The following is a 17,210-nucleotide window of genomic DNA, read 5'->3' on the forward strand; positions in this document are numbered from 1 at the left end:
GCCAGCCTGGGCAGGAAAATCTATGAGACTCTTATCTTCAGTTCACCAGAAAACTGGAAATGGAGCTGTGGCTCAAAGTGGTAGAGTGCTAGCATTGAGCACAAAAGCTCAGGGACAGGCCCTGAGTTCAAGTTTCATGACCCCCCCCCAAAAAAAAAGAAAAGAAAGGAGAGGAAAGAGGGAAGAAAGAGAAAGAAAAGGAGAGAAAGAGGAAGGAAGGAAGGAAGGATTTACAACAATGTGAAAAATCAATCAGCACGGATTAGAGAAAGCCCTGGGAACAGAGTCCAAGCTTAAGCCTGAGTTTCTCAAGTTGCCCCAAAGAAGGGCATCAGGGGTTCCACAGCAGCCTGTGGGGGGCAGGGTCCCTTAGAGAATGTGGTAGATTTTAGAGACAGGATCATGTTGGCCAAACAGAAAGCCAGGCCTCCCGCCTCCCAGCCCTCAGGCCAGGGCAGGGGGCAGATTGCCACGTGCAGAAGCAGGACGCAGTGTCTCCTGAAAAGCCGGTTCAGGCAACTCTGGGGAGGGGCCTCCCCCCAAAAAAGACCTGTGGCTGCCAGCCAGAATGTGAGCAGGGGGCCAAGATGGCTTTCCTTCCTGCTCTCCTTTCCTAAAGCTTCCGAAGCCCTGAGTTAAATTCCCATATGTTGGCAGATCCGCTTGGGTTGGAGAAACCACACACACACACACACACACACACACACACACACACACACACACACACACACACACACACACACAGAGCCATGTGACTACAGAGAATGTGATTAAGTGTGTTGGAAGGATGAGTTGGGGGTAGCTTGTGGGTTCGTGGCCACATGTCTGCCTGGGAGCTGCTTTGAAGGCTGTGGGTGGGGACAGCTGGGTGGCAGGGGTGGAAGATATTTGGGTTTGAGCCTGCATGAGGGGGTGGCCGGGGTGGGCTGGTGGGCAGGCATGGCACAGAGGAATGGATGGGGTGTGTGAGCTGGGTGTGGTGCCCAGGTATGGTAAGTATCTACATGTGATTTCAAACCAGGGCACAGGACCCACTCCCCTCAAACAACCCATGGCTCCACCCAGAATCCACCACCCCCAGCTCAGGTCAGAGTTCCAGAAGTTTCTGCCACTTCCCCATCTCTGTCAACAGAGGGTGACTAAATTGGGCCACCCTGACAGGTTGGAGTTCATGAGATCTGTTTCCAAGTTTCTTTTGTTTTGTTTGGCCTGGCCTGGGGCTTGAACTCAGGGCCTGGATGCTGTTCCTGGGCTTTTGTGCTCAAGGCTACCTAGCATTCTACCACTTGAGTTATAGCTCCACTTCCAGCATTTTGTGGTTCGTTGGAGATAAGAGTCTCATGGACTTTCCTGCCCCAGCTGGCTTCGAATACTGATCTCCTTAGATCTCAGCCTCCTGAGCAGCTAGGATGACAGGTGTAAGCCACAGCTGACAGGTGTCAGCTTCGAGGTTGTTTTTAAATGCATTCCATCTTTCCTTCACTATCCTTTATGCATCCCTCCATTGCGTCTCAACCCCCATTTCTCTCCTCATATATCTGTTGTCACTTGGGACTGTGTGATGCAGGACTTTAACATCTGCCTTCCTAAGTGAGATTAGTTAGATTTATCCTTTCTTCTACCAGCAGCCTTTGCTAGGTAACATGGTGGTCCTGGGAAATCCTAGAGCAGAAGGAAGAAGTTTCAGTAGTTGAAGAACCATTCTGGCCTCTGCTGTAACTGCATGGACACACTCCTGCATCAGCCTCCTGAGTGCTGAGACTTCAGGTGTGTGCTACCAAACTGGATGTTTACCTGTTTGTTGTTATTTGTTTGGTATTAGGGATCAAGCTCAGGGGGCTTGGAGCTCACTTTATCACTTGAGCCATCCACTCTTGGCCAGTGTGCTTTTAGTTTGGTTTTCAAATAGAGTCTCCTCCCACTTTGTTTTTTATTTTATTTTTCACTTATGAAGGCAGATGTTACAGTCATGCATCAAACAGTCCCAAGTGACAGCAGATGTGTGAGAAGAGCAATGGGGGCTGAGATGTGATGGAGGGATGTTCAAAGGACAGCAAGGCACGGATGGAATGCATTTAAAAACCAACACTAGGGCTGGGAAGGTGGCTCAGAGGTAGCGCACTTGCCTTGCATGCCTGAGGCCCTGGGTTCGATTCCTCAGCTCCACATAAGCAAAAAAAAAAAAAAAAAAGCCGGAAGTGGTGCTGTGGCTCAAGTGGTAGAGCGCTAGCCTTGAGCTGAAGAGCTGAGGGACAGCGCCCAGGCCCAGAGTTCAGGCCCCATGACCGGACCAATAACAAACAAACAAAAAAAAACCCCAATAAGCTGGCGCAGTTGGCTCATGCCTGTCACCCACCCTAGCTTCTCAGGAGGCTGAGATCTGAGGATCAAGGTTTTTTATTTTTATTTATTTTTCATGACTTGAACTTGAAATCCAATGCTTACTTTTGCTTATTGGCTGGCACTCTACCATATAAGCTATGACTTCAATGCATCCTCTCACTTTTGCCCAGGCTGGCTTTTGACTTCAATTCTTCTACCTCTACCTCTTCCTGAGTAACTAGGATTATAGTCATGACTGGCTGTTTATCACTTTGGGTCTTTACCTTTTTTTCCAGGTCCTAGGGCTCTGTCCCTGAGCCTCTCTGTGCTCAAGGCTAGCACTCTACCACTTGAGCCACAGTGCCACTTCCAGCTTATTCTGTTTATGTGGTACTAAGGAATCGAACCCAGGGCTTCATGCATGCTAGGTAAGCACTCTACCACTAAGCCAAATTCCCAGCCCCATGGGTCTCACACATGTGGTTGAAAAGTTGTTCCTAGTGACTCTTTTTCAGTTCTAGTTTTGCCTGTGCTGGACTTTTCCCTCCATAGTTACGTAGGATCCTTGTGTGATGAATTGTTTGACTCTTGTCCTTGCTGTCCCGTCTTTCTCCCTCTTTCTTTCATTCTTTCCTTCTTTTTCCTCCTTCTTCCTCTCCTCCTCCTCTTCCTCTTCCTCCTCCTCCTCCTTTCTTCCTCTTTCCCTCCCTCTTGTACAGGTAATGGGGCTTAAACTCAGGGTCCAGGCTGGCACTCTACCACTTAAAGCCACAACTCCACTTCTGGCTTTATGCTGATTCACTGGATATAAGAGTCTCCCTGACTTGTCTGCCAAGGCCAGCTTCATGCTGTGATCCTTAGATCTCAGCCTTCTGAGTAGCTGGGATTAAAGGTGTGAGCACTGGCACTCGGCTCCCATTTATTTTCAGTTCTACTTGTCTCAAGCTATTCAAACAGCTCAGTCCCACCAACTACGGTCCCATAGGAAGTACTTAGAACCTTAGCTCCCATGAGTTGGAGAAGGAGATGATGTCACTTTGTGATATTATTTTTTTTCTTCCACCCTTCTTTCTAGGATGGTGACTCCTATCTGGTACAAGGCCCCACACCCCTTTGGTCACAGCTACGTGTTAACCAGCCTTACAGGTGAAGGTGCCTGGCCATGAGTCACTGACGTACAACCAAACCCTTACCCCTGGGCATCATGAGTTCACCCATACTCTTTGGTTTTGGTTATTATAAAGTTGCTATACAGAGGGGTTACAGTTACATGAGGCAGGTAAAGGGTACATTTCTTTTTGGATAATGTTACCACCCACACTGGTTCTTTTTTTTTTTTTTTTTTTGGTCATGGGAGCTGAACTCTGGGCCTGGGCGCTGTCCCTGAGCTCTTCAGCTCAAGGCTAGTGCTCTACCACTTGAGCCACAGTACCACTTCTGGCTTTTTCTGCTTATGTGGTGCTGAGGAATCGAACCCAAGACCTCATGCAAGCAAGGCAAGCGCTCTACCACTGAGCCACCTTCCCAGCCCCACCTGTTCTTGTAAACACTTACAGAAGGCCTGCTTTGTGTCTGATACTGTCAAAGGTGGTGAACACATGTACCAGAGTAACCCCCCTCCCGGGGAGGGCCTGAAGCCCGTTGGGGGCAGACAGGGAACTAGTGAGTCTGTCGCTAGAGCCTAACTATGTACTGGAAGAGCTACAAGGACAAACAATAGGCTGCTGTGAGAAGACTTAGAAGACCAGAGCATGCCTCAGTGGTAGAGCACCTGCCTAGCAAGTCTTAAGACCCCGAGTTCAAACCCCAGTGCCGCCAAAAGACTGGCCAGGCGCTGGTGGCTCATGCCTGTCATCCTAGCTACTCGGGAGACTGAGAGTGGAGGATCAGGGATCAAAGCCAGCCGGGGCAGGAAAGTTCATGAGACTCTCATCTTGCATGAACCACCAAAAACAGCTGGCGGTGAAGCTGTGTTCAAGTAATGGAATGACAGTAAAAAAAAAAAAAGTTCAGGGACAGAGCCCAGGCCCTGAGTTCAAATCCCAGAACAGACACAAAGGAAAAAAAATATGATCAAACTGAGCTGGGGAGGGTGGAGAGACAGCACAAAAACACAGTGCGAGGGAGGGAACAGGAGAGACTAGGAGAAGCCAGGAGCAACCCAACTAGACCGCCTGAATCGTGCACTGCAGCTGCGCCTGCGCAGGCTGGTGCGAGCTGACGTCACAAGCCCCTGGGGCCGGGTGGAGGCCGCCCGTGGCCCCGCCCCCTCCGCTGTGACGTCGCCGGGCACTGTGACGTCTCCGGGTGGAAGCTCTATCTCCGGGAGGTCTGGCGGGGGCTTCACACTTCAGTAACATCACCGTGAGGCCTGGGGTGGCCATGAGACCTTGAGGGAGGCCATGTCGAAACGCGACGTCGTCCTCACCAATGTCACCGTTGTCCAGCTTTTGCGACAGCCATGCCCGGGTGAGGGGGACATGGAGGGGTGGGGGGAGCACCCTGAAGTGGCGGGGTACCCCTGTAATCAGTGCTGCCCAGTGCCTCCTCCTCGCCTCCCCCCCTACCCCACACCCCGGTTTGTTTTGGGGGCGGGAGGCTCCACGGGGGAGGGGCTGGCACCTTTGACCCCTGGGCAGAATCGAGGTCCCCCCCCCCCGTAGGATCAGGGGAAGGAGCAGAAGAAGGTAGGCGGGCTGGTTTCCCCCACAAGGCCGCCAGGGATCGTGGACGGGCTTCGCGCTGCCCGGCTTTGCACCAAGGGCAGTGCTGATCACGGCCTCCTCGCTGAAGTCTCACAAGTGGCAGGCGAGGCCAGGGTGTTCACCGTGCCCATTCTAGAGCTGCCAACAGAGGTCGAGGCAGGACACAGCCCTTCCCTGCCTCTCCACCAAGGAATGGCAGACTCGGGAGTCCACCCGTGGGGGCAACTCCTGATTCCTGCTCCTAGCCAGCGGAGTGTGTGTGTGTGTGTGTGTGTGTGCCTACTGCACAGATATACACACACAGGCACCCCAGGAAAACAGTTCTAGCTCCCCACCATTGTGTGAATACCACGGTTAAAACTCGGGGGCTCTAGTTTGCTCAGCTTGCTTGATCCACTGACACTCTGTACCACATGAGCCACGCCTCCAGCTCAACATTTTGCTGGTTACAGGTTGGGAGATGGCATCTTGCTGACTTTTCTTCCCCTGGGGTTGGCATCGAACCATGGTCCCTCCAGGTCTCAGCCTCCTAAGTAGCTAGGATTACAGGTGTGAGTCACCCCACCTGTCTTAGGGTCTCACTTCCCACAGGTGGAGTGAGAAGAGCCCAGGACACAGCAGGAGATGGGGGGGGGCCGGGACACCCAGCATTAGCTGACCTCAAGATCCCAGAAGGCATTGCAGTAGATGGGGTAACAGGCAAGGCCTGGTTGTTCTGTGGCCTCCACCCTCATTGTCCCTTCCAGAAAGTGGGTTCTCTAGTGCACACCTCACACAGTAGGGGGCTGAGAACAGCACCCAGCTAGTACAGAGGCTATTTAATCTGCCAGCTCCACTTCCAGGTGGTTCATTGGAGATGTGTCTCACAGACTTTTGTGCCTGGGCTCCCTTCAAACTGTGATCCTCAGATCTCAGCCTCCTTAGTAGCTGGGATTACAGGAGTGAGCCACCAGCTGAGGCCTTCCATCTAAAGGCTGCTGAGTGAGCTCACAGTTCCGATCTTATTGCAGGTGTTCTTAAATGTCCTCCCTTTATGTTAGCAATAACAGAGCCTCCAGGAATGCAAACATCTTCTAGGTCACTGGTGTGACCAGAGCCTCTGCCACCAGTAAACACTGAGTGACACCCTATAAACATGCACTGACCTCACAAACACACACAGATCAGTGTTGAGCCACAGGTCTGAGCAGCAGGCAGAAGTCAGAGATAGAGGCAGGGCCCCTAGCTCCTGGCCTATCAATCTCCAGAACGCTTTTGATTTCAGTACCCAGGACAGCTCCACCAATCCCCCGCTTGCCCTCCCCCACCCCCCTTCCAAATGCTCATAACACAGTCTTTCCTGTCCAGACTGGCTTGGAACTGCGATCCTCAGATCTCAGCCTCCTGAGTAACTAAGATGACAGGCGTGAGCCACTAGTGTTCGGCTCCCAAGAGCTTTAGTTACCTGCTCTGGCCCATGTGTGGCCAGTGGCTGAGCAGGGACTGGCACTCAGGCCTGACTTCTCAGCTTGAAATACTCTGTCACCCTCTGCCCAGCGTCTCACCCAAAACCAGGCAGAAACACACCTGTAAGCACAGGATGGAGGTTGGAGTGCAGAGACAGTGGGTGCTAATGAAGGCTTTTCACTTATGCAATAAAGTTAGGATACACGCTGCCTCCTCAGCTTCCCTGGGCATGAGAACTGTCAGAGTGCTTGTTGAACATGATATTCTTGACCAAGGGTGGTAACATACTTCACGTCTATAGTCCCAGCTACTTGGAAGGTGGATGTAAGAGGACTGAAGTTCTGAGTTCAGCCCAGGGGGAAAAGTTAACAAGACCTTGTCCCCAGGACAAGCCAAATGTGGTGGGACATGCCTATAGTCCCAGCTGCTGGTAAGACAGAAGTAGAAGGACTGGTAATTTAAAACCAGCTCGGGTAGCCGGGCGCTGGTGGCTCATGCCTGTAATCCTAGCTACTCAGGAGGCTGAGATCTGAGGATCGCGGTTCAAAGCCAGCCCGGGCAGGAGAGACCGTGAGACTCCTATCTCCAATAAAACCACCAGAAAACCGGAAGTGGCGCTGTAGCTCAAGTGGTAGAGCGCTCACCTTGAGCTGAAGAGCTGAGGAACAGCGCCCAGGCCCAGAGTTCAAGCGCCACGGCCAACAACAACAACAAAAAATAAAATTTAAAAAAAAAAACAGCTCAGGTAAAGTTAACCTGAGCCTTTAGCAAAATAAAATGTAAGTAAGAAAGCCATGTGACTTAAGCAGTAGAGCACTTGCCTAGCAAGCCTGAAGCCCTAAGTTCAAATCCCATAATGCCTAAAAAGGGAGGGAGGAGCCGGGCATTGGTGGCTTGTGCCTGTAATTCTACCTACTTAGGAGGCTTAGGGGCTGGGAAGGTGGCTCAGTGGTAAAGCGCATGCCTTGCATGCCAGAGGCCCTGGGTTCGATTCCTCAGCACCACATAAGCAAAAAGAAAAAAGCCGGAAGTGGCGCTGTGGCTCAAGTGGTAGAGCACTAGCCTTGAGCTGAAGAGCTGAGGGACAGTGCCCAGGCCCAGAGTTCAGGCCCCATGACTGGACCCAAAAAAAAAAAAAAAAAAGGAGGCTTAGATCTGAGGACTGCAGTTCAAGGCCAGCCCAACAGGAAAGTCCATGAGACTTATCTCCAACTAAGTACCAAAAAAAGTAGAAAGTGGCACTGTGGCTCGAGTGGTAGAGAGCTAGCCTTGAGGAAAACAAATTTCAAAATCAGGGACAGCACCCAGGTTCTGAGTTCAAGCCCCAGGATCAGCACACAAAAAAGAGGGGGGAGAGGAATTCTTGGGCCTCAGTACAAAGCCACTGAGTCAGAGTTATCTAGGGAGAGGCCTCCCTAGGTGGGTCAGCTCATCAGAAACATTTGGGGACTCAGAATGACTCACTGTCAAATTCCAGAAATGATTTGTGAAGGCCAGACATGATAGTGCCCATCTGTAATACCAGCTATTCAAGAGCTGGAGATAGGAGGATCTTTGTCTGAGGCCACAAGAAACATAAAGTCAGGACTGGAGGCATGGCTCAGTTGGTAGAGCTTCAGCCAACAAGCAAAGTGTCAGGCACCAAATTCAAGTCCCAACAACAATAAAAAAGAAATATAAAATCATATCTGAAGAACAAACTAAAAGAACTGGGAACCTGAATCAAGTGGTAGAGAGGCCCAGGGTTCAATCCTCAGAACTGGAAAAACAACAAGAAATGGTCTTGAAATAGAAAGCTGTGAGAAACATTTCTTAATTTTCTATCTTCCCTGGTCCTCACAGTGACCCTCTGAGAGAAAACACCCTTTGCACTCCATTTTACAGAATAAGAAACTGAGGCGCCAGGCATGCATCCTTGGAGCAACAGCTAAAACTACATCCCCACTGAGCAGAGCAAACAGAGTAGAGGTTCTATTCACAGCGCTGACCTTTTAAAACCACCTGCTCCCAAGCCAGGCACTGGTGGCACCTGTAATCCTAGTTACTCAGGAGGCTGAGATTTGTGGATTGCAGTTTGAAGCCAGCACAGGCAGGAAAGTTCATGAGGCTCTTATGTCCAATGAACCACCAGAAATTGGAAGTGGAGCTGTGGCTCAAAGTAGTAGAGTGGTAACCTTGAACCAAAAAGAAGCTCAGAGACAGCACCCAGGCCCTGAGTTCAATCCCACGACTGACAAAAAGACACACACACACACACACACACACACACACACACACAGTGCCCCTGGCTTACCCTATGACTCAAGTTTGAGAAATACCATCAACAACAACAAAATAAAATGAACCAGGTGCTTGTGGCTCACACCTGTCATCTTAACTATTTAGGAGCTGAGATCTGACAATCATGGTTCAAAGCCAGCTTGTATGGGAATGTCTATGTGACTCTTATCTCCAATGAGCCACCCAAAAGCCGAAAGTAAAGCTGTGGCTCAAGTGGTAGAGCTCCAGCTTTGAGTCAAAACGCTCAAGAACAGTGCCCAGGCCCTGAGTTCACAGACACACACAGACACACAGACACACAATCTGTTGTTTTTTTTAATGAGAGGGAGACAAGCGCTCTCCTTTCTTGCTCCCAGGCTGCTGGGGGTGTGGGGGAAAGTAACACAATTGGCCACCAGAGGCCAGGAACTCCACAGGTTGGGGCTGGGGGGAGGAGCAACAATGGCTTATTCTTCACACAGCTGCCACAGACCATTGTCCCCTCTCTGACTCTCCTTCCCACAGTGGTCAGACCCCCTCCTCCCCCACCACCTGATGAGCCTCCTCCACCCAGGCCAATAAGGGAGGAGCCAGCAAGGGAGGAACCCCAAGTCCAACCACCACCCCCACCCAAGCCGTCCCCTGAAGTTCCAGAATTGATCGTGGGCATCAATGGGTAAGGCCTGAGTGGGTAATTAATGTCAAACTCCCCTACCCCCAAACCTGATCAGGTGACCAGCTGGAACATCTCTCCATTTCTATTCCATTTCCATGACTGTCCACAGAGCAGGGATACCTTGGACAGCTCCACCTGGGGGACTGGAGGAGGGGGAAACGTTCAAATACCCAACCAGATGGAATTAAGTGTAGGCCTTACCAACCTGGTCAGGAAAGGGGCCATGCATGAGGCTGGGGTGACTGAAGCTTAGCCAGCTCTGCACCTTGCTAGAGAAAGCCTGGCGGCCCCGAGTTCCCACCTCTGCTGAGGCGCCAGTGGGATTCCCTCTTAACGTGAGTTTTGGTGGGAGAGGTATGTGTTGAAACCACACACCCCCTCCAATTCTCTCCCCTCACCTCTTCCTCGGCATGGTGTTTCCCTGGACAGATTCGGACGCATCGGTCGCCTGGTGCTGCGAGCCTGCATGGAGAAGGGCGTTAAGGTGGTGGCAATAAATGACCCATTTATCGATCCAGAATACATGGTGAGCAGCAGACTGGGGGCGGGGGAGGGAGCAGAGGGGTGGGATGGAGGAGGAAAATGAGGGAGGTCTCCTAGAAAAGCCCTCAGATAGCTGGGCATCGGTGGCTCACGCCTGTCATCCTAGCAGCTCAAGAGGTTGAGATCTGAGGATCAGGGTTTGAAGCCAGCCCAGGCAGTAATGTCTATAAAGCTCTTAACAGTAATTAACCAGAAAAAAAGCCAGAAGTGGAGGTGTGAAAAAAAGTGAAAAAAAGCTGAGTGAGAGCACAAGGCCCTGAGTTCAAGCCCCCCCGCCAGTACTTACTCTCACCCAAAAAGGCGGAACTTCCAGCCCAGGGGCAGCCCTCTGGGCACCTCCTCCTCCTCTAGACTAGGACCCCCTGTCCCCTGCAGGCATATATGTTCAAGTATGACTCGACACATGGCAGATACAAAGGGAATGTGGAGCACAAGGGTGGACGCTTGGTTGTGGACAACCGGGAGATCTGCTTGTACCAATGGTAGGTAACACCAGCCCCTTCGGTGGAGTTTGTAGTCCCACTCTGTCTAAGAGAGAGGGGGGGAGAGAGGGGGGGAGAAAGAGGGAGGGGAGAGGAAGGGGGGAGAGAGAGAGAGAGGAGAGAGTCTGTCTGTGGGTATGCATTTGGAGACAGGGTTAAAAAACGTCCTTGGCCCCTACAATGATCAAGAAGTATCTGCAGCCCCCCTCCTCTATTCTCAGGCATAGCAATTGCTCTACCTAGAGTCAGACACTAATGGCTCACACCTGTAAACCTAGCTACTCAAGAGGCTGAGATCTGAGGATCTCAGTTCAAAGCCAGCAAAGGCAGGAAAGTCTGTGATACTCTCAACTCTGATGAACCATCAAAAAGGTGGAAGTGGCAAGTGGTAGAGCGCCAGCCTTGAGGAAAGAAAGCTCAAGGACAATGTCCAGGCCTTGAGTTCAAGCCCAGGACACACACACTCTCTCTCTCCTCCCCCTCCACAACAGGACTCCAGTGGTAGAGTGTTTGCCCAGCATTGGAGAGTCCCTGAGTTCAATTCTCAGTGGGGGGGGGGGAGGGGAACTCTATTCAAGCCACAGAAAGCCATGCACACTTTTCCTCTGTAAGCACACTGCCTGCAGCCTCTGCATACAGAGTCTGCCCTGCGGATGCCAGGAAACTTCCTGGCATTGGGCCAGGGGCTGAGTGCTAAAGACTAGAGGGGCTAGGCGGGCTTCAGACGAGGGTGTTCAGGGCTGGGAGCAGTGTACAGCCTCGCAGGCCTTGACAGCACAGACTCTGCGCTCTGGTGGGTACCGAGTGTGATGCGGGATGGGAGTGGAGGAGGGGCAAGGCCCAGCAGCTGGGCATCCATCTGGGCATGAGGGAAGGGAGAGGGTGGTGGCCGGTCAAGCAGGTGTCAAGTCAGCCTTTCAGTGGTGAAGACTAAATTCTGAAGCCCTGGACCCGACTGCCCCCCAGAAACACTGATCTTACCCCCCCTCCACAGCAAGGATCCCAAAGAAATCCCCTGGAAGGATTTGGGGAGCCCCTATGTGGTAGAGTCTACGGGTGTGTACCTGTCCCTAGAGGCTGCTTCAGTAAGTCGGGGTGTGGTGTCCAGGGCTGGATGGGGTGGGGGTAGGGACACTTGAAGCACCTGATCTCCCCTCCCCCATGCCACTTCCCCAGGCACACATCAACGCCGGCGCCCAGCGTGTGGTCATCTCCGCGCCCTCCCCGGATGCTCCGATGTTCGTCATGGGTGTGAATGAAAAGGAATATAATCCTGGCTCCATGAAAATCGTCAGGTAATGCCCAGTCTCAGAGGTCACCCCGACTACCGGTTAGACATGCAGGGCTGGGATAGGGAGGGGTTGAGTGGTAGCCAGCTTTGCCTAGCATGTGCAAAGGTCCTGAGTTTCCATCCCCTGCCCCGCAAGGGGGAGAGGAGGGAGCAAGCCCTCCAGAGAACCTGTTTAGGATGCTTCCTCCTCCCGCGCCCATGGCACCTTGTTCACCTGGGGGAGGGGCGCCTTACTGGCCTTGGTGCATACCCAAAGACTAAGGGCACCCACCCCTCGACTGTTTCAGCAATGCATCCTGCACCACCAACTGCCTGGCCCCCCTCGCCAAGGTCATCCATGAGCGATTTGGGATTGTGGAAGGGCTCATGGTAAGTTGAGGCTGGATCTCGGGGGGAGGCGGGGGCAGGGGATGTCACAGAAATCCAATCTCTTCTTCCCAAATATGGAGTCAGCAGAAAGACATCTCCAAAAGGAAAAGATACCCCTAACCCTCAGGCAAGGCTGTTGTCAGCCCAGGATGGCCCATAGGCCTCCAACCCTCTTCTAGGAGAGACAAAGCCTTCAGCTCAACACCCTCCTTTTTCCCCAAGACCACAGTCCATTCCTACACGGCCACTCAGAAGACCGTGGATGGGCCATCGAAAAAGGCCTGGCGAGATGGACGGGGTGCCCACCAGAACATCATCCCAGCCTCCACAGGGGCAGCCAGTGCTGTGGGCAAAGTTATCCCAGAGCTCAAAGGGTAGGAGGACCCTGCAAGCGGGGTGGGGACCATGCCCCTGGGACTGGAGGGTCCCTGATCCTTTGGTTTACCCAGATGCAAGGCAAGGTGTCTGGGTTCTGAGTCCCACCCCTCATGTGGAATTCTCCAGGAAGCTAACAGGAATGGCCTTTCGGGTGCCAACTCCAGATGTGTCTGTGGTGGACCTGACCTGCCGCCTGGCCCGCCCTGCCCCCTACTCTGCCATCAAGGATGCTGTAAAAGAAGCAGCCAAGGGGCCCTTGGCGGGCATCCTTGCGTACACCGAGGACCTGGTAAGACCTAAGACCCTGGAAGGGAAGAGTGGAGGCTCCGAGTTCTACTTGCTCTCTGTGAGAACTGTTCTCAGTGTACCAACACAGGCACTGCAGAGCTAAGCACATACACTCCTGTCTCAGGGGTCTTTATACCTGAAGTTGCTTTAGCCTGTAACACTGGACCCCAGTTGGGTTTGCCCTCACTTCCTCCCCATGTGAACTCCAATCCACCCTCCTTCATGCCAGGATCACGTGGTTCAGATCAGATATCAACCCTCCTGCTGGAAACCCTCCCATGTCCCTTTTCACCAGCGGGGACTTCCTTCCACCTCAGACCCAGTGCTGAGTGAAGGAATGGCCAGGCCTCTGCCATCAAAACCCAGGTTTCAATATGTAATCATGCTATTCAGTAGACCCTACATGGAAAATGAGCTATGCAACTTGTGAGCAGGGATGGGAGGGGGAAATTGGGGGGAAAGGGAAGGAAGAAAGGAAGGAAGGGAGGGGAAAGTACTCATTACTTGACTCATGAAATGGTAACCTCTCCGTCCAACACCTTAATAAAACTATATTTTTTAAAAAAGAAAAACGAGTTCAAGGCTACCCCATATCCATGCCCAAGTTACCTGCATTGTTCCCCGAATGTTTAAGGATATTCGCAATGGTGTGTCCTCTGTGTGTATATGTATGAGACGGTAATGGTGCTTGAACTCAGGGCCTTGAGAGCTATCCCTTAGCTTTTTCTGCTCAAGGCTGGTGCTTCAGCACTTAAGCCACATCTCCAGTTCTGGGTTTTGGTGGTTCACTGGAGATTAAAAAGTGTCTCACAGTCTTATCTCCCTGGGCTGGCTTCGAACCCGCGATCCTCAGATCTCAGCCTGCAGAGTAGGTGGGATTACAGGCGTGAGCCCCCGGTGCAGGGGCCGTGTGCCCTTTCCCCAGGCACGGAACTCTCAGACGGACGAGGTGCCTAAGAGGGGGTACCTGGCCTCCTGGGAGGTCTTTGCTAAGTTGCCCCCCCATCTCTGAAATCCCGACACGCAGGTGGTCTCCACGGACTTCCTCGGCGATACCCACTCGTCCATCTTCGATGCGAAGGCCGGCATCGCCCTCAACGACAGCTTCGTGAAGCTCATTTCCTGGTAAAGGAGTTAGATGACTGCAGGGGAAGTCTGGTGGTGGCGGGGTCGGAAAGACAGACACACACACACACACCCGCCCCTCCTCGACGCCTTTGTCTTCCCTTTCCTCAGGTACGACAACGAATACGGCTACAGCCACCGAGTAGTCGACCTCCTCCGCTACATGTACAGCCGGGAAAAGTGAAGCGGAAACGCTCCCCCTTCCTCCGCTTCCGGCGGGAGAGGCCCTTCTCGCCACTTCCGTTGGGAACGCCCCTTTCGTTACTTCCGGCGTTCCTGCTCCAAGGTGTCGTCCACCTCTCCCGCGGAAGCGTTGAAATTAAAAAAAAAAAGCGTACTGGTAACGGTGTCGGTGTGTCTGCGCCGCTCAGGGTGGGTGGAGGTCTGGGTTCGACAGCGGGCGTCCGAAGGGGACGGCGCCGGTTCCCCAGCGGAGACGGGGCGTGGACGGCACCAGCGGAAAAGTTTAAAGACCGGGTGTGGCGGGTGTTCTGACGTCACTCTGCGCGCGACGCTTCCCCGGAGCTGGACTACAACTCCCAGAAGGCTTCGCGCGCAGACTGCGACCCAGTCAAGTGGGCGCCTGGCCCGGGCGCCGGTGGAACCGAGGGACCCGGCTCGGAGACGCCGTGCCTGGTGACTCCCGCTGCGGCGGGGACCGGACGGCCGGCGTCATGACTCTGTTCCACTTCGGGAACTGCTTCGCCTTGGCCTACTTTCCCTACTTCATCACGTACAAGTGCAGCGGCCTGTGAGTGCGGGCGGAGCGGGCGCGGGGGTTCCGAGTGGGTGCGGGGAGGGAAGTCCCCCGCCTGCCGGGCCGGCCGCTCACCGACCGCTTCTCCAGGTCTGAGTACAACGCCTTCTGGAAATGCGTCCAGGCCGGGGTCACCTACCTCTTTGTGCAGCTATGCAAGGTGAGGGCCTCCCGGACCCACGTGTTCTGGACTCTAGGCTTTCCAGATCCCGGGGAGCCAGCTCCCGGACGCTGGGGAACCTCCCCTCCCCCCTCCCCCATCCTATAGCCCGACGCACTTTAGGAAGATCGTGTGTATGAACCCGGGGAGAGATCGTGAAGCTACTTTTTCTAAGCACTTGTGATTAAAATGGAGAAAAATCTCACTTGTCGAGTTGGTCTCAATTTTTTTTTTAATTTTTAGTCGGTCCTAGGGCTTGAACTCAGGGTCTGGGTACTATCCCTGAACTCTTTTGCTCAAGGCTAGCTCTAGATGACTGTGAGCCGAGCCACTTCCGGTCTTCTGGTGGTTCTTGTAGATAAGAGTCTCAGGGACTTTCCTGCCCTGGCTGGCCTTGAACCACAATTTGAGATCTCAGCCTCCAGAGTAGCTAGGATTACAGGTGTGAGCCATCAGCTCCTGGCTTAACTACTGTTCTGCTTTTGCGAGACAGACTCGAACCCACCATCTGTCACTTTGCCTCTTTGGCTAGCACTCTACCAACTGAGCCATGCTCCAGGGTGGTGGATCTCCTCGTTACCCACTGAGCTCTCTCCAGCCTTTCTAGACTTAGCCTCCATTCTCTGAGAACTTTCAGCCCCTTAAGAGGCCAAAGCACCTCCTCCTCTGTCAACCCCAATGATGCAATCTCACCACCTCTTCCAGATGAGCCCCTGCTTTCCATCTGCACCCTAACTTCCCTTCAAACCCACAGTGGCTTAGCTCCCCTTCTCCCTTTCCCTGGAGGTGACCTTTCTGCTTTCTCTTTTCAGATGCTGTTCTTGGCCACTTTCTTCCCCACCTGGGAAGGTGGCATCTATGACTTCATTGGGGTGAGTGAGACCAGAAGGATGTGGGGAGGGACAAGAATGGCCCACCTGTTATACCCCAGTGCTTATGTCAGCCTCCACCTGACCCACAGGAATTCATGAAGGCCAGCGTGGATGTGGCAGACCTGATAGGCCTCAACCTTGTCATGTCCCGGAATGCCGGCAAGGGAGAGTACAAGATCATGGTAGCTGCCCTTGGCTGGGCCACCGCAGAACTCATTATGTCCCGGTGTGTAGAACAGCCTGGAACTCTGTCCCTTGAGGACAGGGACACCCTGGGTTCTACAGAGATACTGGCAGGAGAAGGTTTGGAGTTTGGATATAGAAGGTGTCTGGGTACCAGAGATTGCTTCTCTTTGCATTCCTCAGCTGCATCCCCCTGTGGGTCGGAGCGCGGGGCATTGAGTTTGACTGGAAATACATCCAGATGAGCATCGACTCCAACATCAGCCTGGTGCGTAGTCGGCATCTGCCCCTCCTCACCACCTGCGTGTGCTGCCACTGCCCACGAAAGCCTGGCCCTGACTGCTTTCCCTCCTGCTTCTCCCCCTCCAGGTGCATTACATCGTCGCCTCGGCCCAGGTCTGGATGATCACACGCTACGACCTCTACCACACTTTCCGGCCAGCCGTCCTCCTCCTCATGTTTCTCAGTGTCTACAAGGCGTTTGTCATGGAGTGAGTCGAGTGGGATTTGAAGCTGGGTGCAAAGGAGGGTGAGTTTTCTCTTCTCCTTTCCTCACAGTGCTGTCTCCCTCTAGGACCTTTGTACACCTTTGCTCCCTGGGCAGCTGGACCGCGCTGCTGGCCCGAGCAGTAGTCACGGGGCTGCTGGCCCTCAGTACCTTGGCCCTGTACATCGCCGTCGTCAATGTGCACTCCTAGACTTGGTGTCCCAGAGTCACTGGACCTGTTTCCCTGTCTCTCTCCAGGTGTTTATGCAGTAAACAGTATTTGGAAAGTTGCTCCTGCCTCTGTTTCCCTGTCAAGTTTGCCACTTCCATGCCCATATCTGTGCTAGAGACTCTTTGTTCTACCTTTGTGACCAAGTAGACCAAGTGGCGCTGTGGCTCAAGCGGTAGAGCGCTCGCCTTGAGCTGAAGAACACAGGGACAGCGCCCAAGCCCAGAGTTTAAGCCCCACGACCGACAAAAAAAAAAGAAAGAAAGAAAACCAAGTAGACAGGATGGGGTACTGCCAGCCCCCAGCCTTGTTCTGTGTTCCTGGAGTAGGTCCTCGGGCTCCTGAGGTTCTCACAGTGGACTGAAGTCTTTTTTTGGGGGGTCTGGTCTTGGGGCCTGAACTCTGGGCCTGGGCGCTGTCCCTCAGCTCTTCAGCTCAAGGCTAGCGCTCTACTACTTGAGCCACAGTGCCACTTCCGGCTTTTTTTCTTTTTGTTTATGTGGTGCTGAGGAATCGAACTCAGGGCCTCAGGCTTGCATGCAAGGCAAGCGCTCTACCACTGAGCCATCTTCCCAGCCCCTGAAGTCTTGAAGTAGATGATCACTAAGCCCAGTGCCACTGGCTCACTCCTGTAATCC

General features: G+C 53.2%; 2 protein-coding genes across 2 annotated transcripts; both read left to right on the forward strand.

The window, feature by feature from the left end:
* Positions 1–4,391: 4,391 nt before the first annotated feature.
* On the forward strand, positions 4,392–14,068 carry Gapdhs (glyceraldehyde-3-phosphate dehydrogenase, spermatogenic). Its single transcript, XM_013026253.1, has 10 exons — positions 4,392–4,414; positions 9,838–9,934; positions 10,327–10,433; positions 11,428–11,518; positions 11,610–11,728; positions 12,012–12,093; positions 12,316–12,467; positions 12,598–12,760; positions 13,787–13,884; positions 13,996–14,068. Exons 1-10 carry the CDS (start codon positions 4,392–4,394, stop codon positions 14,066–14,068), a joined length of 1,005 nt encoding a protein of 334 aa, XP_012881707.1.
* A 103-nt stretch (positions 14,069–14,171) lies between these two features.
* On the forward strand, positions 14,172–16,634 carry Tmem147 (transmembrane protein 147). Its single transcript, XM_013026257.1, has 7 exons — positions 14,172–14,635; positions 14,732–14,801; positions 15,614–15,673; positions 15,763–15,899; positions 16,040–16,124; positions 16,226–16,347; positions 16,431–16,634. Exons 1-7 carry the CDS (start codon positions 14,559–14,561, stop codon positions 16,552–16,554), a joined length of 675 nt encoding a protein of 224 aa, XP_012881711.1. The 5' UTR covers positions 14,172–14,558; the 3' UTR covers positions 16,555–16,634.
* The last annotated feature ends 576 nt before the right edge of the window (positions 16,635–17,210 follow it).

This window comes from Dipodomys ordii, unplaced genomic scaffold (assembly GCF_000151885.1).
Source record: "Dipodomys ordii isolate 6190 unplaced genomic scaffold, Dord_2.0 Scaffold92, whole genome shotgun sequence".
Lineage (NCBI taxonomy): Eukaryota > Metazoa > Chordata > Mammalia > Rodentia > Heteromyidae > Dipodomys > Dipodomys ordii.

What these genes read in the sequence shown, in the direction of transcription:
- Tmem147 (XM_013026257.1), top strand. Translation starts at nt 14,559, where the DNA reads ATGACTCTGTTCCACTTCGGGAACTGCTTCGCCTTGGCCTACTTTCCC. An exon ending in TCTTTGTGCAGCTATGCAAG is followed by an intron (nt 14,802 to 15,613) that starts GTGAGGGCCTCC and finishes TTCTCTTTTCAG; the next exon opens with ATGCTGTTCTTGGCCACTTT. An exon ending in GCAGAACTCATTATGTCCCG is followed by an intron (nt 15,900 to 16,039) that starts GTGTGTAGAACA and finishes TGCATTCCTCAG; the next exon opens with CTGCATCCCCCTGTGGGTCG.
- Gapdhs (XM_013026253.1), top strand. Translation starts at nt 4,392, where the DNA reads ATGATCAAACTGAGCTGGGGAGG. An exon ending in TGTCCCTAGAGGCTGCTTCA is followed by an intron (nt 11,519 to 11,609) that starts GTAAGTCGGGGT and finishes CCACTTCCCCAG; the next exon opens with GCACACATCAACGCCGGCGC. An exon ending in GTTATCCCAGAGCTCAAAGG is followed by an intron (nt 12,468 to 12,597) that starts GTAGGAGGACCC and finishes GGAATTCTCCAG; the next exon opens with GAAGCTAACAGGAATGGCCT.